This window comes from Montipora capricornis, chromosome 3, assembly GCF_036669925.1.
Source record: "Montipora capricornis isolate CH-2021 chromosome 3, ASM3666992v2, whole genome shotgun sequence".
Classification (NCBI taxonomy): domain Eukaryota; kingdom Metazoa; phylum Cnidaria; class Anthozoa; order Scleractinia; family Acroporidae; genus Montipora; species Montipora capricornis.
Window position 1 is genome coordinate 51874930 of NC_090885.1, and position 20185 is coordinate 51895114.

Sequence of the window (20185 nt, forward strand, 5' to 3'; positions counted from 1 at the left end):
ACTAGAAGTATAACCAGGGACAAAATTGAACCATAAGATAGTCAAAGGTTCAGATACACACCCTGGGTCATATAAATTAAAGACAACAGGAAGATTTAATTTCAATCACCTGAAAACAATGAAAAGACACAGACAACTTTGACTGACAGAACAGCAACCTTTGACTGTCACAACAATATGCAGTGTAATGCATATACATGGTAGTCAGTAAAGCTGACGTTAGGGATATCCTCGACTTCTAAGAGTTGGCCAACCTGATAAAAAACCCAGCCCTGCTTTATTTCACAACCTCCATCAAATTCAAAAGTGACTGACAACAATATAAACCACATACTTGAGCAGTTCGGGAAATTATCCCACACTCCTCCTCTGAAGGAGAGCAACACAATAAAGCCTAAAAATTCCACTCTGACATTGCCTCTTACAGAAAAGACAGTAAAAAACTGATAATGACACCTACCTGCATCACATTTGTGCATGTGAAGAACTCAATGCAATATTGGATTAAACCAAAAGGCATTCTGTGTATTGGGATGAGTGGCCCTGCATTGTTTGGTCTGTCCATGGCGAGTCCTTGGCAGAACTTCAAGACCAAATTGGGCTTGCTGTTTTCTTCAAGCCTCTTCATAGCATCCATGGACAGCTGCACAAATGTTCGTGGATTGGAAGTAATACCAATCTTGCGAGCTGCCCAGGTGTATAGCTTGTCCAAGATACCTAACACATCTCCATACTCCAATTTCTGCAAGAACACCACCAGCACATCACTAACATCAGAAATAAAGGAAGTTCCACTTATCCCTCCACCCAAGGAGGCCAACCCTTCAATGACTAAGTCACCAATCTGATTGGGAGACAGACTTTTCATTTATTCCAGTAATGCTAGTGATACACGCAGCTGCTGCACCTTGTCGTTGTGGTGTGCCATCAATGTAGGACTCTACAGTGATACCCATGGCATCTTCCGCTTCCATTACTGTGGCATATTTATTTTTTAGTTCACCTAGAACTTTCTGTCGGATGCTGCTTCCTGCAACAAAAAAAAATATCATTTCATTATTTACTGTCTTAATGCATTTTCTGTGTGTTCTATTACTGTTCTTCAATTCTGCTTTTCTTGTCTATTTATTTTCTGAAATAAATAATGGAACATTGTAATTGAACTGAGTGGAGTGCAATTTGGTCCAAAATCATACATGCGATGTCAAAATCCAACGAGTGCAGTATGATTTCAGACCAAAATTGCACGACCCAAAGTTCAATTACCACTTTATTAGATATATTTTGAAATCGCACAATTCAGTACCCTATAGTGTGAATAGAAGAACTTAACAAGATTTTGGTCAGTGCAAATATTTATTGAGTCGATGGCTTTTTGGTCTTTCATTTTTCTGTAATCAACAACAACAACAACAACTTTATTGACACTTACACTTGACAGAATTAAAATGTGACTGATTTGTTTAAAAAAGCCTTAAAATCTGATTGGTTGTTTTGTTTTACTGTCCCATTCTCATTGACTGAGAAAAAGTTGAGATTAAAAGCAAAAGATAGTGTGATTTGTGAATACATTGCAGTGCTGAGAGTCAATCACATTACAAGGATAACCAGTGATTTCAAAATGGACTTAATAAAGCTCATAAAAATTTTATCTATTTTACTTGCTACAAAAAGAAAAAAGTCCAGTAAAAGAAAATTTCATCAATATGAATTACTTAAAGACTTACCAGATCTTCAAAATTCAGTCCCTGAAATATCTTGCACAAAATCTGCTGCTTTGTCCCAGTAATCGTGGCGATTACCGAATGTAGACCATTCGGTACCTTCTTTCTTGAACTCGCCAAATAAAGCGACAAACTGAATCAGAGCAATCTGCTCCTTTCTTTGCCACGGGAAAGATCTCTTTGAAACTGACGGCAGCTGTTTTGGGCTTCTTGGTGATTGCACCAGTCTCGCTTTTTTAAGGATGCAACGAGATGCCTGAAGTTGGAGCAAAGAAATATTTCAAGGAATTAAAAAATACAAGCATGAAACCTTTTCAGAGTAAAGGAGGCAAGCAAACGATCAATGATAATAAACACAAGATACATGAGCTTTTAAAAGTACACTGTTTGATACACATATTATTTTGCACACATTCAAGAAAACAATTACCTTCTGCGCGGGACTTAAGCTTTGTTGAAATCCAAGCGATCGACGGACTGGTGATTCTTCGTGGCTGCATTCGATTTCGCGAGACAGAGACAGAACAGGTTCCAATCCGAAATAATCAAATTATTCGAAGTACGTAAAGAGAAAGAGCGCATACAAATCCAAATGAGGGTAAGACAAGCGAGTGCTCGACCAAATTGGCATCATGTTCGCAGCATTTCGTTCACCGAATCTGACACCTCCATCTTGCATTTTGGCGGACAAACAGCAGAAAATTTGAAATTTTCACAATGGTCAAACCAGTCTAAATCACGAAGTCGAAAGAGGTCGGAGCGCTGATCAAGCATAACTAATCCCTTAGCTATAAATATTAATAGTTTATTACACGAAAACTCAACCATATCAATATACACTCACCCAATTGTCCGAGGTCATCGGAGCATATTTCTATTTGCTTGAACAAAGACAGTTACAAACGGATGTCCTGGCTAGAAGAACAAAACATAAATTGGACAATAAACTGGATAATAATGTTCAAGAAACATCAAAGAACCAATGGGCGTATTGAAAATTACCTGGATAAAAGAAGTCGCGTATATTTCCGTGAATGAAAATAGTCTTCGATACCGTAAAATGCTCGTTTCACCGAGACGAGAGATGAAAGATGACAAAATTGCCGCAAAGCATCTTGGGATAGGTGAAATGTCCTCCTTTGGCCTAACCAGAGGTTAGTTTAGCCTGTCTTTTGAACAACTGGGCCCTGGCCAATGGTTGCATTGAAATCTCCAGCTGCAATGATCTTATACGAAGGATGTTCCTTCCTCGTCTTCTCAATGGCTCTGTGTAGTGTGCGGTAAAAGGTTTCCTTCGAGGAGGTACTATGTTCTTCAGTAGGACAATAGCAGGAGTATATCACCAGCTTCACCCCATTTGGCTTAACTCTGACCATAGTCATCCTGCCTTCCATTATATGCTCAATATTCATGAGTCGGATATGTGGTGGCATGACAATGGCTACTCCTGCATGTGCTATACTCATGCCATTGTATACAACATGGCAACCATTCAGCACAGGGTCATCGAAACGTATCTAGCCCTCGCCATTCAGGGATCCCAATTGTGCACTTGTCCTAGTGACGGATGTGGAGCTTCAGTGTGAAAGGCTATTAGACTTCCTGGGACTCATAAATGCCTTGTAAGCCTAGCAGTAAACTGAGAGTTGCATATCACATGATTTGCACCCCAATTGCACAATCATTTTCATGCCATATACAGAACAAAATTAATTTGTTGAGAGTTTAATATTTCAGGAGATAAATAACGCAAAACAGGTGTTGAAAAATGTATTTGTCACGCCATGCTTGTCACAGTACATAGTAGCATTACTTTTCTCGTTTCATTCTGCTTCAAATTTTCCAGTTTCTTTAAAGGGGCTAGGTCACGCTGTGAGTCTGCACACTGAGTCCGTTTTATCCGTCATCATGCATGTCAATTTCCAATTGTTTGCTATTGTTAAACATATCACGTTGCGAGTAAAATGTCACCCGACGTCGATTTTGGTTGCTCGAAGGTATTCGCCTCGTAAGGAATAGTGCTCGCTATTCTGGGATTCGATTTATGCAATACTAGTACAAGGGAATGGAAGGTCAGGCGAGTTTGCAGTCTGGTGGCATTGCTGGAACTTCACGTGTAGAATCGGACGATAATTCGCCGCCTTCGCTTTCGGTAAGATAATGAATGTTATGGTTGAAACTTTATTTTGTACCCCGCTTCACATGCATGTGATTTCTTTAAAATTTCAGAGTCGTACTTCTTGTAAGTGTAAAAGTACGTGCTCCAGAAAGCAAACGGCAAATGGAAGAGGCTGTCCTTGTAAAGGCGAAAACCTGTTGTGTTCGCCGGCGTGTAAATGTGGCACCCGAAATAAACCTTGCCAAAACAGAGTAAGCTTATAAGTAACGTATTTGTCTTTTGTATTATCTTTTCTATTTGCGAATAAAGCTCTGAAATGTTTCCGTGTTACTGCCTTTTTTTTTCTTCGTGCTTGAATTTGCGCCTGAGAGATCTTTTGACCAGTTGTGTATACAATTTGCATAAATGTGCGCTTGTGAAGAAGATAAAGTAGACAATATTCCCTCCGGTATTCTCCTAGAAAATGTTGTTTCAAGTACCAGTTATAAGGTGTTGTACTGCTCTTCACAGGAAAGAAATTCTTGTGAGACTTCAGTTTCAAATCGTCCTGTACCCACAGCGTCGCGTGAACCTTCTCGACCAACCGAAGAAGAAGAGCGAAATAGAGAAAATGAAAGAGTGAAGGTGAAACAAAAATCATTCTTATATCCCCAGATATTACTTTTACGTTCTTAGTCTAGGAAAGTGTATGAAAAAATTGCTTGTGAAAATTTTCTAATCCTAATGCAGTCACATTGGGATTAGTAAATGAACCTGTATTGAGTAAATACAGATTTAGTCAAACCCTTCTCCGGCAGGAGTTCCTCAAAACCCTCTATGCTGAGACGGTGCTAAAGTTATGCACTCGGGCACTGCAGAGGGGAATAGGCAGTATGGATTACATCGATACACTTCTTCTAATGGAGGACGCAGTCGAAGACGGCGATAGGGAGGTCAACAATTCTGAAGAAAGTAATGGAAATCCACATTGCAGTGAAGGCCATCAGACCACACAACCAGAAGCTGGACAGCAACTGCCGCCTGCTTGGCGAACGTCAGAACCTCCTCCACAGTGGTGTAAATGTGGTAACTGCAGGGTCATGTCGCAGGAGATTGAGATCATTTGTTGTAAAAAAAGGAAATGTGTTACAGAACATGCAAGGTTTAAAAAAGTCTGCTTGGATGCTGATGTGCTGGAATTGTGCATCAAAAACCGTGCAGATATAAGAAATGATAGAGAAGACAATAGCACGAGAACGTTTCGCAAAGCGGCTTACAGGCAATTTATTTTAGATAAATACGGCCATCTGGGCAAAGGTAAAAGAAAGGTTGCTCCCTCGTGTGTTGTCTGGTGTGTTAGGCACCATTACCCAGCACGTACTGGTCTTTATATGGGATTTAGGTCACATTAAGGAAATCATGGCTGGCCACACATATTTCAGATGCAAAACTATTGACTCGATACTATTTTGAAATTGATCTTTCTGCCAAAAAACTAATTTCGCAAACAAAAGTCTGCCCTGCTTCACTTTTACCAATTATAAAGTTTGAACACAATATAAAAGTTGTGCATGCATGTTCTTGGCTGCATATTGAAGTGACTATCACCTCAACACACTTTTCCAATATATTTATTCTCCGAAATAATCCCAAATACATGGTGTTGTTCTTAGAACATTTAGATTGAAATTTCACTCTTTCATTGCCTTTGAAAAATGGGAAAAGTGGTCATACCGTGATTAATAACCGAGCAATGAAAGGGAATGGGTTCGATACCGGGTTGACGTCACAAATTAATTTGCATGGCTGTTTTCAAAGAACTTCCTCAATGCAAATTAATTTGTGACGTCAACCCGGTATCGAACCCATTCTCCTTCATTGCGCGGTTATGGATCAAAGTATGATCACTTTTCCCGTTTTTGAAAGCCAATAAAAAAGTGACATTTCAATCTAAAGGTTCTATAAACAGCACCATGTATTTGGGACAATTTCAGAGAATAAATATAATGGAAAAGTGTGTTGAGGTGACAGGCACTTTAAGGCATACGTGCTGACCACAGAGATCATGTTTATCTTTTACACAAATTAATGTGGAGATTGCCCCTGAACCATTCCATTGCCAATGTGCTGCATGAGCCAATCCCCCTTCCCTTTGTTGTTACTGATCCCCTTATGTGCACTTAATTGAATTACACGTTGAAAAAAGTAACAGAAGTTAGTTGTTAATTATACACATTATTCCAAAATTTTGGCAATTTTAGTATTCTTTTGTTTGCTTGCAAATTAGCCCCTGCTACCTTATTTTGAAACTAAAAATTGGAAACAACATTTGACCTTGAACGAGGCATTAGGGCTAATTTTCAAGAAAGCAAAATAATACTAAAATGACTGCCATTTTTTAATAAGGTGTATAAAATTCCAACTTTTTGCAGTTGCGTTGTATGAATATTGTTATCTTTGAATACTATGTACAATAATGTGAAAGAAGACAAATGTAATGTAAAGAAATCTAGTCAATGCTCTTTTATTTGCTAAAACGGATTTTTGTTTCTCGCGCCGCAAACAACTCTGTGGAAGACACAGGGGGTGCCTGTGCAATGGTAGGTGCGATCCTAGCAGGGTCATCCTCTGACAAGCTCACATGATGCGTAACTGTGTTAGTATCAACAAGCCTTCTATGGAGAATTCTGGCCATTAGCATTGGAATATATCCGAAACTCTTTTCCTCTTTCACAATCTTAGCATTCCATGCTTTGGTTCGTTGGTTGTACTTTCTTGTTACAAGTTGCTTATCCTCGCTTTTACTTCTGGCTTGCCCTCGTTTGACATGGAAGTTCCAGTCGATAGCAGCAAGTTGTTTGCGTGCCTTATATGCTCTGAAGCTAAAAGAATGAACATTCAAGTAAATGGTTACAATCCTGTATGAATATGTTCTTTAAGTGTCATGTATGCCCTTAAAGGGGCTAGGTCACGCTATTTTAGGTAATTCTGTTTAATTTTGTTAATTATGAGCTCTAAACGTCAAATTGGCAGAGCAAGAGTCTTTCTTTTGGAAAATCATGGCCACATAACAGCTGAAAACGATTTTCCAGCTTTGTAAATGATATTTTGATATAGACTGATATAAATTTGAAAAAAGGTGGGCTGACGTTTTTCAAATTTACCCAAATTGAATCCATTTTAATCCTCTCCAGTTTTGTCCATCCATGTCCCTTCTTGGCTTCCCTGTGTTTTGTTAGAGTTCTCCTATAGTTTTGAACAGTTATTTTGATATTTTAGTTAATTCTATGACCATTCGATCAGTGCTGAAATTGCCTAAAATTGCGTGACCTAGCCCCTTTAAGCATTGTCTTTGATATTCTAAAGTATCCATAATTCATTCATTGTGTAACTTTGAATTTCCTTGTCCTAAATGAGGAAAGTTGGGGGTTGGCCAAGGTTTAAAAAGGAATTTTACTTACGAGTAGGCACATCTCTTTGGTGTGTAGACCAACGAAAGGCTATTAGCGCATTCCAACCCACCAGTATGTCTGCAACGATATAAAACACATTGATAAAAAATAATGTCAACACCAAAACACCTCCATGCATTGCCATCTATATGTACTAAACTTCAGTATGCTGTAATGATATCTTGTACAGTAAAGGTGGACCAAAAAAAAAAATGAAGACCATGTGATCACAACTGCGTATGTACTAGTACAGAAAAGTACTTTGATATATACCTGGCCCTAGTTGTTTGAAGGTTGGGCATCTCTATCCACTGGTTAAAGCACTATCCAGTGGATAGTGCAGTATCCAATGAATGGTGTTTTATGCAGCGGATAGCCTTTACAATCATCTTTCAATAACAGGGGCCTGTTGGTCAGTGGCCATCTTATAACCCTTCTGCCACCCCTCCCCCCAACAAAGAAATAGAAGGCATACCTGAACCGTACGTAATACTTAAAGCTTTGAAGAAGGCCTGGATCGAGTATAATTTCTTGTAAGGCTTCGAAGTCCTTTTCTCTCCTATCAAACCATGGAAGGGTGTGTGTATCGTTTAGTTCCTCATGATCGCACTTGCCTCCAGTCCACTCATGAACATTGCAAACATGGTGAAGGATGCCAACCCATTTGGTCTAAAAAAATGTAAAACAAACATTTTATGAAACTGATGCATTATGTTGCTACATTCAAACCCTATATTTTAAGGAATACTTATACACATTGCTAAAGTTGTTCCTGGTACTGCACAAGAAGGTTGATATTTACCTTGAGAACATCCAATGCTTCTCCGTCTGTGGAACATCTTCTCTGGAAACACTGCAGATATACCAAAAGTGGTTGATGATGTGGTCAGTCCACTTGGCAATCTTCTGGTTTGCCCTCAAATTGCTTACCTATGCATTTACAAAAAAAAAAAAAAACATGTTTGACAAATCAATAATAATTGTGCTGTTACAGAACTATTGTGTATCCAGATGGCTCAACAGGTGTTGAAGAAGGCAGTCGGTTTGAGGAGAGAAACTGACTGTATAAATAAGTTAGTGTATTTAACAAAGCTGACTTTCTCAGTGTTGACGATAGCTGAAAGCCCTGTTAAGTCTTTTTTTTAAGGAAAAAGCAATTTTAAGTTTACTGTGATACTACCTTTAGAATGCACTTTCTGATACTTTTGGCTTTGTGCCATATGTCAAGGGAGTGAAAAACATCTTCAAAGCTGTCAGCTGAAAGGACAATGAATTTAATGAGTAAATGAAGGAAGGAAAGAAGGGGGGAAGGGCAAAATTCTTAAAAGTAACGTTTACGTTAGATATAATGTAAATTATATTCTGTTCAGTTATCATTTCATCTTCTTTTTACTTGAGAGATTTGTTGATTTATGCTTCTTATGTTTGTAGGACTCACCAAGAAATTTTTTGATTGTGGTAGATGCATCTGTGCTAATTTCTACTACATTTAGGACTTGTTTCAACCTGGTCAGGGCTTGCTCAAGGGCTTTCTTTTCCATAGCATTGCTCTTCATGTCCACGTGCCTTTTGTCCACCACTTCTACTTCCAATATATATTCTGTAACCAATTCCATAAGGAAGTAGCACAGATTCTTAGCAGAAAAACCTGGTGAATCGCACTGTCCGTCCCCACAGAGTACTACCTTCTCACCTCTAAACTGTTGAATTAGCTCCCCTCTCATCCACTCCCACCAATTATCAACTGCTGGGATGCAGTAGCGCCTTTGCATCCGGTGAAAAGTTGTATTTGAGATGAATGATAGGCCCAGGAAATCAGCAAATCTTGCAACCTTTGCATGATTGTTCCCTGAAAGTAGCACAGCAGCTGCAGTTTGCAGATTGTTGGCCCACAAACCATTTATTTCTCTTGATGAGGAAAACCTCCCTTTATGGCCAGATGAACACTGCCAACGTACTATTACACATGTTCCAATAATGGAGTAGTCCATCGTTCTTGTTAACAAACAACCTGGACTTGGACACTTTCCCATAAACTGTTCTAGCAAAAGGTCAAGAGAGCAAATAACTTTTTTTGACCGGATAGTTTCAAGTTCTTCTTTGTAAATATTCTGTTCATATAATCTTGAAAATCGAACATAGGGACCAAACTCAACACTTGCAGTCTCCACTGCAGGAGAGTTTTCTACTGCTGGACCAGAGGCAGCCAATTTTTGAGGTGAGCTTCTGTCTGAAGCACATTTATCATCTACAGTATCTTCAACATCACTGACATGGTCCACAATGGCACTTTCAATACTGTAACACAAGAAGACAGATTGTCAACAGTGGTGAACAACAATGCACCTATGTTCCATTGGTGTGACTTCGATAAATTAATAGTATATGTATGTAGCTGCAGAAGTTTTTTCCTATTCATGTCGCAACAGGTAACTAGAAAAATGCTCAAAAAACAAGGGTGAAATCAATTTTCCTTCCCACCTTATGCTAGGAGGCAAAAATTAAGAGCCTCAATTGCTGTACTTGTGCAAGTGGTGTAGTATTAATTATTAGACTGAGTACATATGGTACCTTGAATCACTATCACTTTCTCCTGAATCGTCGCTACTTTCCTTATTCATTTCCATGAGTGCACTTTCCACAGTGATCCTATAGACTTGAAGCATACATTTGTATGTAATTATTTAACTAGGACTTTCACTCATGTTCAAGTCAAAGAAACCTTTTCCTACTAAAACAGATGAAGATTATTCATGAACAATACTAAGATACAGGATATCTTATGGAGGACAGGAATTAATTCAAGTTGACATAAAATTAAACAGACCAACAGTTAAAAGGAGACACAAGATCCCATGGAAGACAGAGAAAATCAACTCCAAGTTAAAACAGGCAGCATCTCGACAATATTCTTAGACATCTGTTCTGCAAAGGCCACCATTGTCTATATTTGTACAACATAGTTGTAAATGTCTGTGTGTTTCATTATAGTTCCATGACTTCATTTAACACAAAAATAGTTCCCACATAAAGGAAAACATTTTCATACATTTCAGTAGACATAATGTTCACCTGGGTGTAAGTATAGAACATTTGAAGTAAATAAAATAATAGCCAACCATTTACATGTATATGGAAGTATTGTAAAGATAGAGAACAATTAGGTAAACTCACTAAGAAAATAATGGTCTGAATTTTGTACCTTGAAGTTGTACAGGAATAATCCTCATCTTCACTTGAATCACTCCCTAGTGCAAAACTCTCCTCATCACTCTCAGCATCACGACTTATTATCACAGAGTCATTTACTATGTGATATGACGACTCTCCAGCATGAGTGACATTTGATGAAACAGTGACATTTTCTATCTCAACATCTGAAGATTCCAGTGACATAGGAGAGGCTCTATCATTCCAAGAAAAAAAGAATAAGATATTGAACGATTTTAGTATAATATCATCCAACGAGACTGAAAGAAATTAATGGATGGGTTATTATGTCGAATAATCTCCTATATATTCCAAATTATTCTCTTCCTTCAGCAAATAAAATTTTAATAATAGCAGATTACATAGAGTAAGGCAGTTGAAGCATGTTTCTTCTTTGAGTTCACTTTAGTTATCTCTTTGGAGGAATAAAGGTGCAGTCAAGCAGAAATGCATGTCAGGGGTTGAGAAGTCAAATTTCCAAGGACTTAAAGATAGCTCAGAAGATAACCATGTACACATCAACATTCAAGCCATAACAAATATTTACCTTGATTTCCGAAAAGCTAAATTTCCACTTGGAGAATCAAAACAAGGAGCATTATGTCGATGTTGAATTGGTGTTGAAGTAATGGACACTGAAACAACACGAAAACATTAAATGTTAATAATATGTTTGGCCTAAGGATATCTATGGGCTGTACGTAAACTAAAGTCTGAGAAAAATGAATATCATTAAGAGCAAACGAAGTACTTTATAACGAACAATTTACAACTCTAACCGGTTCGAGCCTTTTTGGCGTTGTCTTCATCTTGTCTATCTCCACTTCTTTTTGACCCTCCTGAAAAGACGTCTTTCAGCCTTCAAAATAAAGAAAAGACATATGTATAAAGCTTAAGTTAATATTAGAACTGTTAAGTACCGTACAACTTTTTCAGGAGAAAATACAATAGATGAAACATCCTCACCTTTCTCTTCGCCGAAGCTCCAACGACAGCAAATGAGTAGCGAATGACGAATCTGTGTTGAAGCTGCTGTTGCTTTTCAACGTGTTCCACGTTGAATGAATGTCTTTGGACAATCTTATTCGCTTGAATTGAGAATCCCACGTTTTCCTCCGAAGGAGAAGCTTGTCTGGGGAGAGAATTAGACAGCCTGAGTTGGCCCTTCGTCCTCCCCGACTGCCACCACTAGTGTATGACATCGCAATTAAAACCGAAAATACCACCGATGGGTGAAAATAGCTACGTCAAAATAAAGTTTAATAAATTTACTTGAAATTACAAAAAAGATCAGATAAGTTCGACGTCGCGATTGCTTAGGATTAAACAGATTGAGTTCGAGTCGACGGTAATGGCGGACAGTTTGAAAAAAGGTGTCCCGCTGTTTTTCAAAGATGTTGCTTCCCAGTGTGCATGCGCAAATCATGACCTAGCCCCTTTAAACTTGACAAGTGTTATTACAGAAAACCTATGCTTCATTCATTAATATAGAGAATTGATAATCATCTGGAATTCACATTACAAAAGCCGCTGTGTTGCGTATCCTTAGGAATCACGACATTTCGCATTCATTCTTTTCGTTTTTTTGACTGTTGTTATTTACTGATATATGATTGAGCAGTTGCCTTTGCTTTTAGAAAGGCAAATAAAGGATTTTTCATTCATCAGTATCCCCCCACACACGTAATTCTCCATTAAAAAAAATTGCTAATTGTTGTTTAGTTCCCGAAAAGACGTAAATGAAATTAGTTGCAATATAAAATAACTTTGCCTGGTTCTTTGAGCAGCTTGTAACAGTCCTTTTAACTGGTATACAGCAAAGTTCTATGTTAAAAATCACACAATTCTGAAAGTTAAATTCGAGAAAAACAAATAATTATTGATAAAAAGCGGCAGGTCTAATTTGGAGGTTGCAGATCGCGGGTTGCAGGTCATTGTCTCACCAATACAGAAAGTACCCCTAAACATTCTTAAAAGCTAACCTTAGACCTTCAACCTCCATATTCTACTTTCAATTTCAAGGCAATTTTATGATAGAGCAGAAACATATTAGTAACAAGGTAACTAAAGGTATTTCTCTTAAGAGACATTTTTCTTGTGTTTCTTTTGAAGGCAGGCGGTGGAATAACGCCATTTAAATTCAACATCCAAATTCTTACACCATGGAGCCTTTTTGCAAAACATTAGATAATCGAATTTTTTCAGGTGCATATACGACCAAGTTCGAGGATCATTTCTTCAGTTCATCTTCAAAACATATAATTTCTTTCATTCACTAGATAATTGATTTAATCAACTGGGTGAAATTATTTGTGGGGCTTACCTTGATCACCATCATTTCGTTGGATGTGTTTTTTTTCGTTTGACTTCAGAAGTAATCATAAAGTGACCGCTTTTTTCCATTGTGACCTTCCATCTTTGAAAAACTTTTGAAATACCTTTTAACTTCTTTGACACAAGCTGCATGCCACGTTTGTGCAATGCTGAGGTCTCGCACTTATTACGAAAGTTATCTGTCAACACCAATTTCTGTAATTTCTGTATGTCCTTACTACAAGGATCTTATTCTTTTTTTAAAATATAAAAGGAAAACGAAATACTAAAGTTTAATTCCACATGTAAAAAGTTAATTAAGAATCTAGATGATTGGTAACATAACGCAATTGTTTCTTGTTTTTTCCAAAAAAAATTGCGCACAATAGCCGGCACAAGATGGTCTGAGAGCCGGCGGAAATCCGCTGGCTACCGGCTTCTAATGGACAACCCTGGCGCCAGCAGTAAACGAAAAAAAATTCATTGTTCTCGTGATTGGCCAAAACTGGTAGTGGTAGCCACTGCTGTGAACGTTGTGGAAGCACCTGTTTTATCCTTGTGCAAAGCCAGTCTTCTCTTCTGTTGATGGAATCTGCGCTGGAACTTGTTGCCGTCAAACTCTTCAGAGGGGTCAGTGAGCTGGAGGCACATTTTCTTTTGCTGCCATATCCAATATATCTCTCACATGTAGCCTCTCGTCTTCTGACATGTGTTTTATTGTGTACCAGATCCTACTCCCTTTCTGCTGGTTCTCTCGTTCACTCTTGTTCCCTTCTTTAAATTCTCCTTGCATTTTAACTCCAAATCTTTCTTTGTGTCTTCATCATCTAAGTCTGGCCCCCGCCCAATTACTTGGCTGCCCGCCATCTGTACCTCTGATCTAATTTTATTAATTTCGTCCCTTGTTAGCTCCTGTTCCCTTTCTCTCTGTGCCGCTTCCAATGCTCGGTCTCTCTTGCCAAAATTAACATGACAAAGTTGTTATCTGCAATTGTTTGTCAGTGCAAACTGGCCATCCACTTGGATATGCAGCCTTTATCCACTAGATAACAATATCTGCAGGGGTTTCATGAGAAGCTGGGTACAGTTGGTATGCCACCGTGGATGTTGTCACAAATTTGTTTCTCGTGGCTGGCAACTGTGGCTTGATTGTTACTGAAAGCCTTATAAAAGACGAGTGAGCTTCGCTTAGTTGGCCTAGACCAGGCTCCAGTATTTCAAAAAATATATATATTGAAACCCCTGTATCGGCCCTTGAAAAACTCTGCTCTGGTAATAAAATTAATTAACTAATTAAACTATGTGGTCTGTAATATCACTTGCTCATAATAATCCAGGCTCTCAGAATATTTATATTAACATTGCAGAAAATAAGACAAATGTTACCATGGTTAATTTGTTCCTTCTGTTGATAAATCTTTGCCGCCGCCTCTTCTCCTGGTCTCCTGGTCTGTTTTGGTTACTTGTTAATGTTTTTGACTATGGTAATATTGCTTTATCCTTTTGAGGATTACTCCTCTTGAAGGTGGTACCACACCATTTCCATCATTATCACATGCCATCGTTTCATGAATGTACTGGGCCATTTCATTGCGAAGAAAAGCATCAGTTTTAGACCAAGTGGGAAGTGGAGTGGAGTGGGAAGAAACAAATTACTGTACAAACGTCAGGAAAGTCATAAGTAAATAAAACTATTTATAAGGGAGTACCATCACTTCATCTCTAGATAAGAAAATTTTCTTCGAATTTCAAGAAAATACTGTAGTGTTGTTACCATGAAGCAATACAAGAAGAGTTCTTTTTATTGCCTTTGACTAGAAATGTTTAGAGAATGAAATAAGGTTGAAATGTGAAGAAATTACCATTATGACTACCCTGGATGCAGAAACATGAAGTACTTTTATTAGAGAGCTCTTGGTATCACATCTAGGGTATCATTTTTTGCCTCAATTCCACTGATTGAAATTAAAAGTCATTCTTAACAAATTAACCTCAACGTTAACGTTCCTATGTAACAGGAAAAGTTTAATAGCTAATCAGTTGAAATGTCTTTCAAAGGTCCAAAAAGAACTTTTCTAAATCCACAATTAATTAAGGAAAAATTCACTCTTTTACTTTGTAAACACCCAACGCAATTAAAGCACAAGGCAACACAATCCATATTCAGGCAGGATGGTTTTACACCTTCAATGCTAACTTCAAGTAAAAGTGGTTTTTACCTTTATTGGGATCAATGTGGTCTTTAAATTCATATTGAAACACGTCCTTCATTACATACTATCAAATGTAATAAACAAAAGCAACCTGTTAGATTTTTACAGCTCTTATAATTATTTACAAATTGCCAAACGCTTCATTTGCTGTGTGACCAGACACAAAGTTGCACATATTTAAATGTAACAGCATGAAAGTTACAAACAAATGCTAAAAAAATCACAAGATACTCCCAGTGTATCTCTTCGTGAACATTAAAATTGAGCTCAATCTGATCAATATTTTGTACATTGGGCATGTTCATATTACTTTAAAATTTCACACCTCCAGTAAAATTTACAAGGTCCACACTTATTGTGCTACTATGATCAAGCTGTCACATACCTTTTTGTTGGCCTGAGAAATACCTTTTGAAGTTTTTTTATGTTTAAAGAATGGTAGGGTAAGTGGAATGGCCGCCAGACATAACGACTAGTCCGTCAAACACGACGGTTCACCTTAAAAAGGGGTATACCAACATGCCAACTTTGCCAAGGAACTGAACCGCTCCCCTATCAAGAATGAACAACAGACAAACGGACAAACAGAAAATTGCATCCAGGAGATGCTTTGTCTGACTTAGACTCCGAAATGACTATGTGACGAAAACAACAAGAGAGACTCAAAAACAACTGGACTAAACAAAACAAGCACGACCCAGCACAAGGGTGAAAAGCGACCAATGAAAGGCTGCTCGTCAGCAGACTCATCCAACGCCAAGACGTTTGTTCACCCCAGAAAAACGGCCAGGACATGCAAGCACAACACAAAACGAGATACTAAATATGGAAAACCAAGATATCGTTTCTGAAGTAGAAGTTGAGCAAGTTTTATTGTTATGCGATGAAAGGAAGTGCTTTTTTGTCAAACTCTTTAAGTCCATTAATTTTCGCCCGCCATTAAATCGCCATGTTCCTGCGGCCTGGTTACCAACGCGTACTAAATGTTTGCGGGCAAAATACAAGTGATGTCATTTTCTTGACGCATCCTGGCGACTAGCATTTTTCTCAGCTGACGTTACACAATTTCTACACTGTTCTGACTTTGATGCGTTGTTCTTGCAAGTTTATGTATTAAATTCAAACATTTAATGTATGGAGGGAAGTCGATGTGTTGTCCAGGATCACAAGAACCACTGTAATCGAGCGGTTGGAATTGGTTTTCATAGTCCGTTGGTCTAAAGGAGAGATGTTTGGCCAGGGCCCGTTAAGCTGTAAATAAAGTTGTTTACCACTAACTAACAAAGCACTTGAAAATGTATATTATAATTCGAAATATGCCCAGTGTAGTTTACAGTAGAGTGTACCGATCAATGGATAAAAATTGTTCCAAGTTTATATCAATTTCCCTGTTTTCTTTCAGGTATAAATGCTAAGTACACCACGCTGCTATCGTAAAACAACATTTCGGACAGTTGACAACCTCAAAAGTAATAAAGTTAATTGATAATTATCGGGTTTTGTGACAAACCAAATAAGGCCAAATTGTGTTCAAAGTTCCCTAGACCAGCACATCAAAGACTTCGACTCAAAGAAAACGTTCAACTACTGTAACACAACAAAAACAACTGAAAAATTGATGGGGTTATTCACACACAATCAGTTGACCATCTGGACATCATTTGTTGTAATCGAGATACTGATCTTCAGTGGTAATGCTCGAGATGTCAAAGGCAAAAGTCCTTCATTTATCAATTTATTTTAGGCCAAAAATCCCTTGTCATTTGATGTTAACAGCTAAGTAAGAAGAATTTGAAGACATGTTTTTGTGACAGCTATCCACAAGGTCCGTGAAGTGCACGAAGTATTTTCCTACTGACACCATGTAAGATACGCAGAGATTTGAGGTTTGTTATCATGTTCAAGAAATAGCCAAACTCTTGGGCCAAAACCAAGAAAGAAGAATAAATAGCCGCCAAACACAACCATACAATCCAAATTCAAAAATTCCTTTCGAGTATCAAATGCATAAAATCAAACTTGCAAAATAAATCCATGGCAGTCGGAAGCCAAACAAATTTAATCATTAGGAAAAAAATATACTTATCCATTAGTGGTTCACGTTCTATCATTCTTCCATCCATTAGTCGTTCACATTTCATCATTTCTCCGATGGAAATTGGATTTCCCTGGGAGGTGAGGACTGGACGAATGAAGGGAGGTTGACAGAGGGCAATGCTGTACTGAACACACTTAAAACTAGATTTTACTGCCCTTCCCTTGGGGGTCTTATTTCCTGCGCAACAACTGCAGGCTTTGAGGCATTTGGTTGTTTCTTTGTACTACTACATCTGGACTAAAGGACTACAATTAGGTGAAAGGAATAAAACGTTTCTTTTGTCGTGCCATTTTGTGAAAACTACTTTGCCTTTCTGCTGAACTACTTTCTCGCCCACAGCACACAATTTATCCCTCTGTGCAGTTGACCCTTACAGTGGCACAAGTGCATGTGTCATTACTCTCAAGGTGTTCTAACAACTTAACTGAGCTAAAAAAAATATCAAAGTATACATGATGATTCTTAATCAGGAAAGGCCTAACCATTTTAATGACTACATTGTAACCTAAACTGTAAATTCCAGGCCTCTGGTTTGGTTCCTTATCTAAGTAAACATCGTAATTTAAAATGTAACCCTCACTAGAATCAGTGGCCATCCAGACTTTAATACCGTACTTGGTTGGTTTGGCTGGCATGTACTGTCTAAAAGAAAGCCTACCCCTAAAGCTAACCATACCGTCATCTACAGAAATATTCTTAGTGGGCTGAAAAATTATTTTCACAGTTCCTAACATAATCTAGAACTGACCTAACCATTTTGCAAAAATACAAATAACAACTAATTTCTTTGAACCTACTCTTTGGCATTGTCTTCTTAATACCGTGGTTAGCAAAAAAATCATTGGTTGGCTAATGTAAAGCTAAATTTGGAAGCTTAAAGGGAAAGTACGGTCTAGAAAGTTTCTCTGAATCGAAAGTTCTTTACCTGTGTTGTCATACTTGACCACTCATTTGAACTAAATGTGTTTGAATAGCCAACAATAATGCTTTAAAAATAGTCAACTTTAAATTGAAATCCGCCATCTTTGTTTTTGTGTATGCAAACGAGGCTATGACGTAGCAATAGTCAAAGATTTCTCCAGATGACTACTACAATAATAAATTGTTCTAGGAAAATAACTTGCTGCTTCCATTTTGTAGCACATATTAACTTTCCTTAGTCATTACTCACAGAAATTGTCACCTGACACAAGTGTGACTGATAATCTTCTGATTGACAGCATATGCTACCCGGAAATCATTGCTTTCAGTAGCACCACAGTGAAGTATTTTTGGTGCTTTACCGTCAATTGTGTTTTTTAAGGATTCATTAGCCTAGCTAGATCCAAGGGTTGCAAGTTTATCTGCATTTTTAACAAAGTAACATGACTTTCTCTGATTCCTCTTGTAGCTTCTTCCCATGTAGATCTTTCCCATGTGGCAGTGAACTGTGATGGAAGCTTAAGGGATCTTTGCAACTGACCAACAACTAACTGGACGGCACGAGACTGGAGGTGGAGTTGTCTTGGAATAAATATAATAGTACTGTATTGCAAATACAATTAGGAATTTAGAAAAGAGTACGAATATAACAATGTTATTATTGGCCAGTTGAAGCACACACCACCAGAAATCAAACCAATCAAAAACATTAATAGTCACTGAAATGCAACTATGGTGAACTTACATGTTTGGATAAAATTTATCTGGAAATACTTGGTCGCACTTGAATTACACTGTATCAAAATCTACTCACAAACTAACTTTTTAACAGAGTCAGCTTTTCCTTGCTCGTTTCCTCTTTCCCACTGCTTTTCCACGGTTTGCTGGCTCAACTATTCCATTGGCCATCTCTTTTGTGGTGAAAAGGTGTGAAAACCTGCAACGCAAAGTTTTTCACATCCCCAACAGATGGCAATGAAACAAGGTTTGTCACATTATGCATCTGTAAATGTAAAGCCCAATTTGGGAGTTACAATACACGTATGTATGTAAATAAAAGGCAAGAAACGTTGCCACTGTTATGCTCAGGCCTATAACATGTATGTTGTTTGCAGGAAGAATTTCATGAGCAGGAGAATGGCAAAGTTTGAAAAGATCTTGAAGAAACATGCCCCCAGTAAAGCACCAGTGATACTGCTGATGGACAACATCAACATGTACCAGGGAACAGCACGTCATCATAGACTGTTTAAGACCATCTCTCCAAAGATGTGGAACTTTACAGTCCATGGTGCGATCATCCCAAACTGCAGTGGGCTGGAAGGGGAGGCTGGAGGGGTTGGCGCAGTGGTAAGATCTCTGCCTTCCAACCCTAGGGTCCCGGGTTCCATTCCCGGTTCTGCCGAGAGTGGAATATTTGGCGACCTTCTTTCCCGCTGAAGTTCACTCAGCTTTCCATCCTTCCGAGGTCGGTAAAATGAGTACCAGCATGCATGGACTGCTTAGAAGCGGCTGCAATTTGCACCTGTATATGCTTCCAGTCCGCTGGGGGTAAACTGATCATTGTAAAGCGCCTTTGAGACGTTTGTGATAAAGGCGCTATATAAATGCACGACTTTACCTTTACTTTAACTTGCCAACTTGAACAGAAAGATGTTTCTACCCTAAAAGCTGGTGATCTCTTTATTGGTATGTTTAAAGAAAGGAATGTACTTTTGTGGTAGCATTACATTTTGGTACATTCACTTATATACACCTGGTACATGCATTGAAATTTTCTTGAAACTCTAATAATACTGTATGCCATGTTTTCACCTGATTATTGCCAAGTCCTTCCAACCGAAAATGTATCAGCCACCAGCCCAGGGTAACCTGTGTTTTTCTTAGTGTTATGGACATGTAGTTACTTGTTTAAATATTGTGCAGTCCATATGTTACTTACATTTGTAAATCAATTTATCCTTGCTGCTTTGCCTACTATAATTACAACATAAAAACAGAAAAAGTAAATTTTTTCACATACATGTAAGTAACATGATTTTACTTTCATTTAGATTCCAACCCTGAGCAGTTAAAAGTATTTGAAGGGGCTAGAGATCAGTATCTGGTAAAGCTGCTTGATGTTGGTCTGAATCATGTCCATCCATCGGAAAAAA

At 38.1% G+C, this 20185-nt stretch overlaps 1 protein-coding gene and 1 pseudogene across 1 annotated transcript; one reads left to right on the forward strand and one right to left on the reverse strand.

Annotated features, from left to right (window-relative positions):
• The first annotated feature begins 3737 nt into the window (after positions 1-3737).
• LOC138040524 (P2X purinoceptor 7-like) lies at positions 3738-5234 on the forward strand. The gene is made up of 4 exons (XM_068886235.1): positions 3738-3876; positions 3954-4094; positions 4354-4467; positions 4641-5234. The coding sequence occupies exons 1-4, from the start codon at positions 3790-3792 to the stop codon at positions 5232-5234; spliced, it is 936 nt and encodes a 311-aa protein (XP_068742336.1). The 5' UTR covers positions 3738-3789.
• Positions 5235-6346: 1112 nt separating this feature from the next.
• Positions 6347-13664, reverse strand: LOC138040525 (uncharacterized; annotated as a pseudogene).
• Between the last annotated feature and the right edge of the window lie 6521 nt (positions 13665-20185).